The 12,479-nt window shown below is 44.8% G+C and overlaps 1 protein-coding gene across 2 annotated transcripts in view; it reads left to right on the top strand.

The window, feature by feature from the left end:
• Positions 1-12,154, top strand: part of LOC147901533 (MACPF domain-containing protein At4g24290-like) — a 74,604-nt gene extending 62,450 nt beyond the window's left edge. For both annotated transcript variants that reach the window (XM_087374502.1, XM_087374501.1), the window contains 5 exons: positions 10,233-10,316; positions 10,423-10,485; positions 10,645-10,828; positions 10,984-11,150; positions 11,291-12,154. In XM_087374502.1, coding sequence (XP_087230628.1) covers positions 10,233-10,316; positions 10,423-10,485; positions 10,645-10,828; positions 10,984-11,150; positions 11,291-11,986 — 1,194 coding nt within the window. In that variant the 3' untranslated portion in view covers positions 11,987-12,154. The remainder of the gene's footprint in view (positions 1-10,232; positions 10,317-10,422; positions 10,486-10,644; positions 10,829-10,983; positions 11,151-11,290) is intronic.
• The last annotated feature ends 325 nt before the right edge of the window (positions 12,155-12,479 follow it).

Here is a 12,479-nt window from a genome sequence, read left to right as displayed (position 1 = left end):
AGAGCTTTCACTATGGACTCCATGTCAGTCCAAAGTGAGTGATCCAAGCACATCCTCTATACTGTCATGCTCTCTGACCTGGTAGAGTTAGGCCACTCTAACCACATCCGAGACACCACTATTTGTTGAAGAGCTGCATGCACTGCAAGAAGGCGCTCCAAAACAATGTGCATGTATGCAAAGCGTGTCTTCGATGGCCGGACAATTTCCAAGTTGCTATGCTCCTTGAATATGGCCAAGGCCTTGGGCTTCTTCTTAAAGAAGGCTGCAATGGTACTAGCAGTCTGCATCACACTAGCAATCCAAGGGAGCCGACCGATGTCCTCCATGAGAAGGTCTAGGCAATGTGAAGCACAAGGAGTCCATACAATGGAAGGAAACTCTGCCATTGCCTTGATCATCCTCTTCCACTGTGGTGTTTGTAGGACATTGAAAGCAAAATTGCATTCAATCACAGTCCTTCCAATTTCAATATCTGCCAAACGTTGCCGCTCTTTTTGCCAAGACTGTGTGGACAATGCACCTGATAAAGTCCCCTGGTTCTTTTTCGAAGTAGCCATAGTGGTGGATGGTGGTGAGGATGTAGCAAAAGCAATGTCCTCTTTCCTAGCCCTCTTCTCTACATGAGAGGAACCAATAGCACTAGAGTCACTATCCATAGCATCATCAAGGTTGATAGTGTGAGACTCAGGCCCCAACAAATCCTCATCCTGCAAGGGAGCAGGCATGGTACTAGGTCCACCACAAAGTTTTGGATGATCTCTGATAACTTTCTGCGCAATCTCAAAAGGAACAGAAGTACATCCACCAATTCCCCTACCACCAAGTCCAGACACATGGAGAATAAGATGTGTCGCTGAGCTCACAAAAGGCTCGCCACAATAATTGCTTTGTTTCCTGACCCCGTTGCCACAGCGGGGTTAATCATAGTGGTATGGATCCCTTAAAGTGGATTTGGAGGTTTAGGCATGGTAAATCTTTGCTGCTATGCTGTAATTCTCTGCTGCTATGACCTGCGACCTGTCATGTTGGCATGCACACGAGCATAATTCAATATAAATTTTGGGAGAAGTAGAACAAGCAAGCAAACTGCAATCTATAGACTAATTGTGTTGAGAAATGCACATGCCAAGCAAGCTGCAATAGAAGCTTCAAGGCTCAAGCATTAAGTAGTAACAAGTCTCATGCATAAGGCATAAGCAATGCTAGTATGGTGCTATGCAGCCCCAAGGAGGCCAAATTAATTAGGGCTTTCAGCCCATACTTTGCCCCCTTTAAATTTACTGTTATATTAGCAGGCTCTTATCTGAAACAAGCCCAGAAGGGGGCCAACTTTCTTAGGGCTTTCAGCCCATAATTGCCCCAATTTTTTGGGAAAGGAGAAAGCAAGATGCAGAGTGGAGCCTTCAAGGCCTTCAAAAACAGCACTATATAACTAGATAAAAGAAGCAAACGATGCACAACGTGAACCTGAAGGCAGGCTGAGCTCCAACGTTGATGCGCGTCACCCAAACCAGCAGCAGGATTGAACGTACGGTAAATCCGTACAGGGTACGACAGGTCCGTACAATGTACGGCGAATCCGTACAGGGTACGGCAAATCCGTACGGTAGGTTCGTACAATGTACGGCGAATCTTCAGCAGCCGTACGGGAGAGGCAAAAAAGCGTACGGGGCACCGTGGTATGGACGGCATGTACGGAGTCCAGACGACGAGTCACGAAACGAAAATGCTATTTGCAAAGTCTAAGGTTCCAAAACGCTGAAATTTTAGGGCTTTAAAAATTTATAAAAAATTTAGAGTGTGTCTAAACATGTCTTAAGTGTCTTACCATAAGACACGAGTGTCTTAACAACCCTGGATATCATAGCCAAAGAGTGTGTTGGTGTGAAGAGTTGGTGTGTAGTACTAGGTGATCTAGTACTAGTCTATGCGTGTGAGTCATGTTGAGTGCCACGTGTCATCATGGGACTTATCCCATATGCACTAGGTGCTAGTGTGTGAGTGAGTAGCCTATATAAGGCTTGTACTTCACTTATCTTGTCACACTTGATGAATGAATGAAAGCCTTTCTTCATGTCTTCATTTGAGCATCATTTTCTCACACCTAACTCTCTCTCTCTCTATCTCCCTTCACCATGTTTCTAACATGGCATGGGACTCTAAAATCAGCACATGACACATGTTTGGCATGCAGGAGGTCAGAAAGCAAGCAGAAAAGTCGAAAGTTGCTTTCAGGGCTGTTTTCAGGACCACAGAAGAACAGGGAGAGGCAAGTCACAAGCGGGGAAAGTGCTCTAGGGCTATTTTATCACATCGCCTTGCTGATTTTTGACTACCAGGGCAGTCTATGGGTTGTTGGTGGGTTGCCAGGGCTGCTAGAAGCTCAAAAACGAAATTCGTTTTTGCCAAGAGCCTTCAAATCAGTTCGTTTTTGGTACTTTCTGAGTTGCAGGCAGGTTGGCAGGCTGCAGGAAGCAAAGACGATTTGATTTCCAGCTGATTTCTCTCAACTGTTGCTGATTTGTTTGTTGAGCTCTCTCTCGCTGTGCCAGAGGACATTGTCTCGGCGACCTCTATATTCGATGGGCTATGTTAAGAGTGATTCCTCGTCTTTGGCGGTCCCCTTTAAGGAGAGCTGTGATAGACCAAACCTCGATCTTGCGTGCGCTGGTCACTTTCTGTGTTGTATGTGGTCTCTTCGTCTGTGGCTTGGCAGCATCGTGCCGTCTCTCTCCTTGCCCTCATGTAAGCTAGCTCCTCGTCCTCCATCCCATTATGTCCTGGAGTTGACTCAAATGCGTAGAAATCGGTGACATGTCGTCGTGCTTGGTCTACCTCAGCCTTCAGTGGTGCGGCCACCTCGTGTTGCTATCTGCTCTGTCTCAATAGAGTCTCTTTATGCCATCACATCTCAATTAGATAGAGTCCAACAGAGACATGCTCGTGGATGTGCATCAACCTTGAATGTGAGCCAAAGTCGTGCCCCTCCTAAAAGAGGCAGTGATATCGCCTTGGACCTCATGGTAGACTGGGAAGACACATTAGAAGTGCTCCTTTGTTTCAATCTCCCCCATCGTAGCATGTAGATCCGTTGCTCTCTGGGTGTGCTTGCGGCTTGCCTTGCCTCAATCTGTAGTTGATGGGACGAGACCTGCATCTGACCAATGGCTATTCTTAATGCATGTGAAACTTTCTTGTCCTCTGGGTAGCGAGGCTAGATGATGAGACCGTTCTCCGATACTCTTAGGAAGTGGTCGCGATAGATCTTGGTAAGGAACTCTTGGTCCCTTCCCAAGTCCGAGATGTATAGAGCTAGAGGCAATCTAACCGTATCATGCGATTAATCTCATCACGTGGGGCGGTGCGTGCATGCTGTACTGAAAGGAAGGAAGTTGGTCCATCTGAATACCTTGGTCGGTGCGTGCATGCTGTACTGAAAGGAAGGAAGTTGGTCCATCTGAATACCTTGGTCGGCAAACCATGTGGGCATGCGTGCATACCATGGAGTGTTGACCTCGTTTTCTGCTAGCCGTCTGGATGATTCTAGTGCCAAGCTCGGTAGTTCCTAGTGAGTAAGGCCTAAACTTTGTGGAGGAAAGTCATTTTTTGAAAGATGGCATCAATCTGAAGCAGTGTCATGGTGAACTCTGCCTATACTATCTGGTGAGGGACTAAGGGCTTACTCCGAATCATCCTAGACTGAATGATCACTTGGAGTTACTCAAATCTTCTCCAATTTGTCGTTGAAAGATCACACTCCCAAAAAAGTGCTGCATACATGGTAGTTGGCCTCACTAGGGTGTTGAAAAGCCAGCCCTTCGTCGGTGGATTTTTAAAGTGTTCCTGAAAGCATTGTCTCTAAAGCTTCCTGTCCTCATGGGAGTTGTGCCTTGGCTACATGAACCATCTTGGCAATTGGCCTTGCGAAGAGTGCCCCCAAATATGTGTAGGGCTGCACTATCTCCATTGGCTCTCCTCGGTAAGTGAAGCTCTCTCGGTGCAACACAACACATGTGTTGTTGAAAATCATAACCTTGGTCTTTCCAAGGTTAAATCTCTCTCTGCAAAACAACTCCAGGGCCTTCAGATGTCTTTGCAATCCCTCTGCTGAAGATGATATGAGGACCATGTCAACCGCATATAGCAGTATCTATATCATCAAGTCAGCTAATAGTAATCCTTCACATCCTAAGTAGTGGATAAAGGATGTGATCTCATCAACCTAGAGTAGGTGAAAGGGGGCATCCTTGTAAAAAAGGCAAATACAGTTTGCTTTCTGAAGTGCAGGTGGGAATGATATTGACGCTGAATGCTAGTGGCATTAACCTAATCCAAACGTATCCAGTAACAAACAAGGTGGAGAATCCACTAAGGCCCTACTTTTTTCAGGTAGGTTAGTGATTCGTTAATCAAATACTTGGGATGTATAACAAAAAATCTCTGAAAAAAGTGAGCATCTCCTAACTTCTCTTGGTCATACGGGATCATGGGACAGTGTCGAAGGCATTTCAGAAGTCTACAAAGCAAGCGTAGACTTTCTGGTGCCTCGACCTTGCTCCTCAATGATAGCTTGCAAGGTGAGGATGTGATCTAGGGTGGAGTGCTGTCTCTGAAATCCCGCTTGCCCAATGGCCCACTGCCCATGTGCTTCTGTATAGCCACTGATCTCCCTCTTTAATACCGACCTGCAGGTCTTGGCCAGAGTGACCATCATGAGAGTGCGGTAGTTTCTAGTGTCCACGCGATCCCCTACTTAGTGTATCGGTACAATGGTGGTAGTGCTCCAAGCCGGTGGGAAGCCGAACATCTACGCTAAAATCGGAGCCAGTACCTCCTACCCATGTGCAAAATGTTCAGTCCGTAGTCCCTGGTGATCCTGACCTCTCATGTTATGGAGTGGACGGAGTGTAACTCTGTACATTCTCTGCAGTGAACAAGTGACATGTAGTGGGCCTGGGCATCGAGGACATGTCAAGTGGTGCCTACATCGGGACGTCATTAAGTGAGCTTGCATATGTGGTCTAGACATCTGGATCTGTGATTGAAATAGGCGACTTCTCCTCAGATAGAAGCCCCCACATCTCCCCCCTGAAATGATCGGATCACCTCATCCATCCTGCGTGTGGGGAAAGCTTGCCTCTTGTGGCGTGTCAATCGCCGTGAGATCTGCTATGCCTCGTGTGTTGCCATGTGGCCCAAGGCTCACCCACATGTGAGGTGAGATCTCAACTCTTTGCACTCGTCATCGAACCAAGAATTTTTAGGCATCTTCCCAACTATGACATGTGAAACAGATCGAGTCGTAGGGAAAGATCCAATAGCAGCATCATGTACCAGTGAGACAAGGGTGTTCGAGGCACATGTGAGGTCCGCATCATCTCCAAGTGAAGTCGGAAGCTCACGGGCTGTGGCTCACATAGACAGGATCAAGAGCATGGTCAGAATGGATCTGGCCACGGGTGGGTGTGGAAGGGGCTCTCCCTGGCTGGCATAGTGGCCAAGATGCTGAAGGCTAGGTATGAGTGGTCAGCACTGAGTGGGGGAGGAGGCATAGTAACGTCGTGTATCGGTGTACAAAGGGCTTAGAAGCTCTCCAAAGAGCATCCCGGGCAGCACCTGTTAGAATAAGAGATGGACGTTGCTTGCTGCCAACATTTGGGCAGCACGCCCATGAATCCAACAATGCATTAATCAAATCTCGCTCTTAACTGCAGACAAGTATTGCTGAAGTATACACACAGTACCAAAGAGATAAAGATACACTAGATGTTCTAAAATGGACAGATACAAAATATGCCCTCACTCGAGTACAACGTGGACAGCACAAAGCTGCTCCCTTGTAGGCAATCTTCTGGATCCTTCTACTGCACTTCCTCCTACTGCTGCATGGCCTTCTGATAGGCTTTGGAGGCTCTTGTAGTCTTCAGATCCAATCGGGCCCTCTTGGTTGATGAGGAATTGTCCAAGGAGTGGTGGTTTTTTGGTGCCAAGGCTGATGGCTTCTGTTTTCCTTCTTGTTAGGGGTGTGATTCTGAACAGTTGGGCGGATGAGAACTAGAATCAGGACTTTTAAATGCCATGGATTTGAGCGTGGTGATGTCAAATCTGCTCGCTCCTCTTCCTGTCTGATTTGCTGCGTATTTCCTTTAGAAATAGCAAGGGACTGCTAGTAGCGAGGTTACTAGTTTTTTGTCTCTAGATATTGCCTACAGTAGAGGGGTTTCACTGAGAGCCAGCATGATGCTGCTTGGAGGTTTGTTGATGGCTAGAACAGAGGCGATATTGCTGCAATTTGAATGGAAGATATGCTCCATGCTGTTAAACAGCTGTAACAGCTGATCGTTAGCCTGTTTTGGGACGAATTTTGATGCTGCAGGGCCGTCTTTGTGATTCCTGTACGCTATGGCAGCAGGATAGGGCTGTTTTCAGCCTGCTATTGTGTGCAGCTGATGATGGCGCACAGGCTGGACCAGAAATCGCCTGTTTTCAAGCTGCAATCATGTAGGTGGGGCTCATTTGGCTGCAATCAGCTAGTCTTTGCAGGGCTCTTTTCAGGCTGCTATTGTGTGCAGCTGATGATGGCACACATGCTGGAGTGTTATCACGCTGCAATGATGCTTTAGATGGGGCTAATTCGGCTGGAATCGGCTAGTCTTTGCTGGTCACCTAATTTGTCTCCATATTTGGAGTTTTTGGAACAAGAGAATGCCTAAGTTGACATGCAAGTGTCCTACCTTGCATGCATGCCATGTGGCAAGCTTGCATAAGGCATACATTAAAGCTGGCATTTCCAGAATCCTCATGCATGGACATGTGTGAGGCTGCATGTGGCTGAGTTGCCATGTGTGTGCCTCAAGAGGGGTGATTTGTGCCTCATGCAAGCATTGTGTGGCTTCTACATGCCTCTTTTCGACAATCGGCAGTATGCATGCAATAGATGTGTGCAAGTGTGCAAGCTTTGTATGTGTGGGTAGCATTGACATATGGGACTGGAAGTGTCCATTCGTAAAAACAGTTGTCATGCATTGCTCTTTGTAGGCTTGCCTTCTTGGAAAGTAATGGCATGCCTTGATTTATGGGGCATGGGTGGACACACACTGACATGCAAGACCTACTGTCAGCTGCATACCCACCTTTCACTTTGCTAAAAGGTGGAAAGTAGCTCACTTTCACCTTCTTCTAAATTAAAAAACTAGGATGAGGTGTGACTCATCCCTTTTAGAACTTTCCTAAAAGCGTGAAAGCTGGTCTACTTGTATGCCGCCCCTTTTTAGAAAGGGGTGGAGAGTGGTGTGCAGATGGATCAGTACTCTATTCAGAATGGGCTTTTATTCCGAAAAGGCAAGGTTTGTGTACCAAATGTTCAAGACACGAGGAAGAAAGTCCTTCATGAATGCCATGGCGACCCTTCTGCTGGACGTCCTGGGATCCAACGGACATTGACTTTGGTTAGAAAAGGTTTCTATTGGCCAAAGATGCGGACTGTGAACGGTATGTTTGAGAATGTCAGCAATAACAAGTCAATAAGGTGGAACGCCTTAGACAGGGTGACATGCTACATCCTTTTGAGATCCCTGATAACAAGTAGGAAAGTATCTCCGTGGATTTCATAGCTGGGCTACGTTGTACTCAGAAACAGCACGATGTATCTGCGTAGTTATAGATCGTCTGACCAAGATGGCCAAAACTAATAGTGACTACAATAATTCTGCCACAACTAGCCCAGATGTTTGTGGAGAAGTTATTTAGTCTTTGTGGGTTGCCAGCTGAGATTGTTAGTGATCGCGATCATAAATTTTCACTTCACTTCTGGCGTGAGGTGTTCAGGAAGTTGGACACAAAGCTGAGCATGAGTTCAGCCGATCATCCAGAGACCGATGGTCGAACAAAGCGAGTGAATCGAATTCTCGAAGACATGCTTCATGCTTATGTCTCTTGTAAGCAATCTGATTGGGATGAGTATCCTCCAATGGCCGAATTTACAGATAATAGTGCAAAATACAACCACTGAGTTGAGTCCATTGATATAATGTATGGTTTTCAGCCTTAAGGTTCCATGGACCTTTGGGCTTGAACATCAAGGTTTGAGCTGCTTCTGACTTTTTGCAAGAACAACATGAGATGTTGTTGTTTGCTATAGAGAACTTTCGTTGGGCTTAGGATAGAGAGAGATTTTCAAGCTTCCCCCATGTGGTCCTCGCTAATGTTGCAGGGTATAGGCCTTACCTAACCTGTGATTGAGTGCATGTTCAGAATCATTTACAGATTCTTGTGAGAAGTAGAGATGGTCGAGGGAGCAAAACCGAGGAGCAATTCTAAATTGAAGCTGTAAGAATTAGAAACAAGAGTGCAATCAACATGATAAAATCCTAAAACCCTAGGTAAAGCCTAGGGTGAATTAAAACTCACTCAACTACTCACTCAACCACGAATTGTGGTTAGGAAAAAAAACCTTAGAAAGTGCCCCTAACCCTCCTAACTAACTAATACACTGGCCACTGCCCTAAGTATTACAATATTTTCAACACTTACTTGCAGTGACACTGTCTTGGTGAAGAAGGAATGATCTCAATCACCAAACGGAAGTAAGCCCAAATCTCTGCAGAAAGCTTCAAACTTTCTTCCGGATAGGGTCTCGGTGAAAAAATCTGCAACGTTTTGATGTGTAGGGCAGTAAATCAAACTGATCTCTCTTGCATGTAACCTCTCTTTTTGACATAAGAGTCTGGGAGTAGATGGCTGCAAACGATGACGAAGATCTGCCATCAATCTCCTGAGCCACACATTCTCCACTGCCTTAAGTACTACAGTATTTCCAACAATTCTCAAGAGTAGGATGTCCAAATGTATACTTTAGTGGCACTTTTGGCAATGTTTGAAGAGTATCGTTCACACTACGGTCGTTATAGAGGGTTGTACATTGGGAAGATTGACGTAGTGAGTTTCAAAATTGTACATCATTTGTGAAGAGATTGTTGACACTCTATGGCCTCTCTTCATCTTACTATGGTCATAGATATGGAGGGCTGTACCTTACGATAGACACTGACTGTACGCCATTTGAGAAAGATAGGTATTTTTGTCAAAATCTCTCTACTCTTTTGAGTCTTGCTTGGCCCTTTTGGTCAAACGTGAGATGAAATAAGAAATACATCACGAAATCAACAACCCCTCTATGGGTACTAGATATGCCTATGAGATGAAATCAGAAATATATCACGAAATCAACAACCCCTCTATGGGTAGCGCACAGTTACGGAAATCCTATCATCTAATGCTCACATAGTGTTGTAGTACAGTAAATACTAAAACTCAAAATTTACATCAGTCAAATGTCTAATCATTACTTTCCCCTTCATGGTAGACAGCATCTTATTCGACTTTTATCCAACTCCATTGGTTTCAACGAGTTTATCTGACATCCCTATTTTTGTGCCTTTCAATTTCTTGGCTTTGTTTAAGCAACTCAATTTTCCTGTTATGTGATTCATATTTGACAAAAGCATGCTTATCAGCTTCATCAAAGCGGGCTATCTGAGGAGAGTCCCATGGGATCTCCGCTACAGCTTCCTTTGGATTTATGAGACAGGTGTAGAAGCAGCCTTTGCTGTACCAGTCATCCACTGGGAGACCCATTAAGTGCATTCCTGCTCCTCGTTTGTTCTTTGACTCGTAAATATTCACATCCACATCGTCGGGAATACCATTTTCTCATAAATTGTATCAACTACTTTTTCCTGACTATGGCTAACCTGCGTGTTGACAAATACATTCAATGTGAATATGGATAGGCAATGGATTCTTGAAACACTTCATGGGCTTCTTCCTTCCTAGCTGTGGTACTTATCTGGTTATTTTTCTCTCCATCGGTTGCGGGGTATTTCCAGATGTGCAATCCCGTAAAGAAGAGCCTTGCTAGGCTTGCTGAGCCATTGGGGAGGGTTTTTTGGGGGGAGGGGGGCGGTTGTGGAGGCCTGAGCAAAGGGTTGAGCAGGGCCCAGTCAATGGTTAGGTGGAAGTGAGCGGGCTGAATGGAGGGATCTTTCTATCTATTATTGTTTCACTCATGCCTTATTTAACCCAAATTCTCAGTTGGCGGCCCCCCGCCCCCCTCCCCCCCCTCCCCCTCACACGCACACACACATGCACTGTGTGGAATGGCAACATAAACATGGCCACGATTTATTTTGTTGATGTTTTGGAGGATACTAATATTTCTTCTTTAACAGGCGCATGAGGGCTTGACGTTTGCCCCACCTGTTCCAGATGGGCCAAATGGCACGACTATCAGCACTCAATATGGGGGGCTGAAGGTTAGTCTAATGAATGACCGTTTGCTTGCAGACAATATGACTATATATGTAACGGGCATTATTTTGCACATGTCATTCATTTGTAAGTGCTTTGTTCTTTTCACAGATTGGGGAGTCTTTTTCGTGGATCAATGACTCTTTGAACAATCAGATCACACTTGACAGTGAAGTATGCTCACAGTCTCATTTCACAATTCTAATTTTTCCCATGTTTTTGGTGCTATGGTATGCTTGAAATAGCTGGAAATTGACGTCATTTTCATTTTCAAAATTTAACATTTATAATTAAAGTCTACATTTTACAGTAGCATGTGGCTTAATTTTGTAGGGAGTGACTCTGATTTATAAGCGCAAGGGAGGGAAGGAGTCGTGTCGAAGTCACGATGATTGGCTTCATACAGTGCCATTGTTCCCTGACGTCATATCCATGAGTTTTGTTCCCATCACGTCTCTTCTCAATGGGGTCTCGGGCACTGGATTTCTAAGTCATGCCATAAATCTCTACCTTCGCTGTATGACATCTTGCCAGTTATCTTTTTGCTTCCAATTTAGTTGAGTCTTTTCTAAACTTTTTTCTGAGTATCTAGTGATTGGCAGAGGCCGTGTTTGTTGCATTTTTTTGTCTCGTATATTCTTGTTTGATGCTAATTTCTATGGTTTCTGACAGACAAGCCACCAATTCAGGATTTGCATTACTTTTTGGAGTTCCAACTACCCAAGGAATGGGCCCCAGCCTTTGGCGATCTTCCACTTGGCCCTCCAAGAAAACAACAAGGAAGTCCTTCACTGCAGTTTAGATTGATGGGACCAAAGCTTCAAGTCAATACAACACCGGTAAGGGATGCCTCAGTTTATCTTATAACTGTAAAAAGAAATGAAATTGCATGGTTTTGGGTCAAGCTCATATATCTGTTTAGTTTGCTGAAGAGAAAACTTGGTGTTGCTAATCATTGACTTTTACTTTAAAATGGCAGGTTAAAATAGGGAAGCGACCTGTGACAGGCCTTCGATTATATTTGGAAGGCAAGAAAAGCAATAGACTGGCAATACATCTTCAACACCTTTCAGTTGTCCCCCAGATTCTTCAACCTCTGTGGGAAGATTATGCTGGTGGCCAAGAAGAGTGGGAAGGTCCGGAGGATGACTTTAATAGGTATTTTGAACCTGTTATGTGGAAGAGTTTTTCTCATGTGTGTACTGCACCCGTGGAGAACAATGAAACATGGTTGGGTGGTCCTGCGGGTGCATTTGTGGTAGTTGGTGCACAACTCCAAGTAAAGGAGCATGGCACCAAAAAGGTACTTTTTCTTGAGTTGCTATATTCGAGGATTCCAAAGGCCAAGATTCGAAGATCTGAATGGGATCATATGCCTGCATCTCAGCAGAAATCAGGAATTTTCAGTACTCTAATGAGTACAACTTTTTCTTCATCCCAGCGACCACCAGCAAAGCCTGCACAAGTAGTAATTAATTCTGCCATTTATCCAGAGGGTCCACCTGTCCCTGGTCAGGTGCCAAAGCTGTTAAAGTTCGTGGATACAACGGAGATGGCCAGGGGGCCACATGATTTGCCTGGTTATTGGCTAGTTACAGGAGCCAAATTATTCCTTGATAGAGGAAAAATTTCAGTGCGTGTCAAGTACTCTATCTTAATCTATACTTCAGACTAGAGAGGTCGCCAATGATATCGATGTATCTTGAAATATCTTTTCTGATATCTATGCTAGAGGATTGCAGATCAGTAGCAGGCATGTGCCATTTGTAGCCTTCTTTCTCATGCACCAACCATGGATGTAAAAGTGCTTTTGTATTTTATCCTACAATTTGACCATCACATACGCCATTTTATGTGCAAAGATGACAGAACTTTGTGGATCATTGTACAGTGTATCAGTTTTTAACATGTTATCCTCCTCTGCAGTCTTCATATCGACAGTTTACAAAATTGATTTATTCCTCAACTAATTATTCCAAGCTGTGGGCATTGTCATGACAAGGAAAGATGATTGTTTGAAAACTAATAGACATTAGAACATTATTATATTAGGGTGCCAATTTGATGGTGTGGCATATGCTTGTATTTATGATGGATCAAGTGGTACTGATGGTATTGCGGCAACCATGAGTCAAGGTCCTTGGGGTATTAGGAAAGCGAAGGGTGCA

This window comes from Dipteris shenzhenensis, chromosome 5, assembly GCF_047967505.1.
Source record: "Dipteris shenzhenensis isolate YYH24624 ecotype China chromosome 5, Dip_SZ_1.0, whole genome shotgun sequence".
Classification (NCBI taxonomy): Eukaryota; Viridiplantae; Streptophyta; class Polypodiopsida; order Gleicheniales; family Dipteridaceae; genus Dipteris; species Dipteris shenzhenensis.
This window is presented reverse-complemented; position numbering and strand designations above follow the sequence as displayed.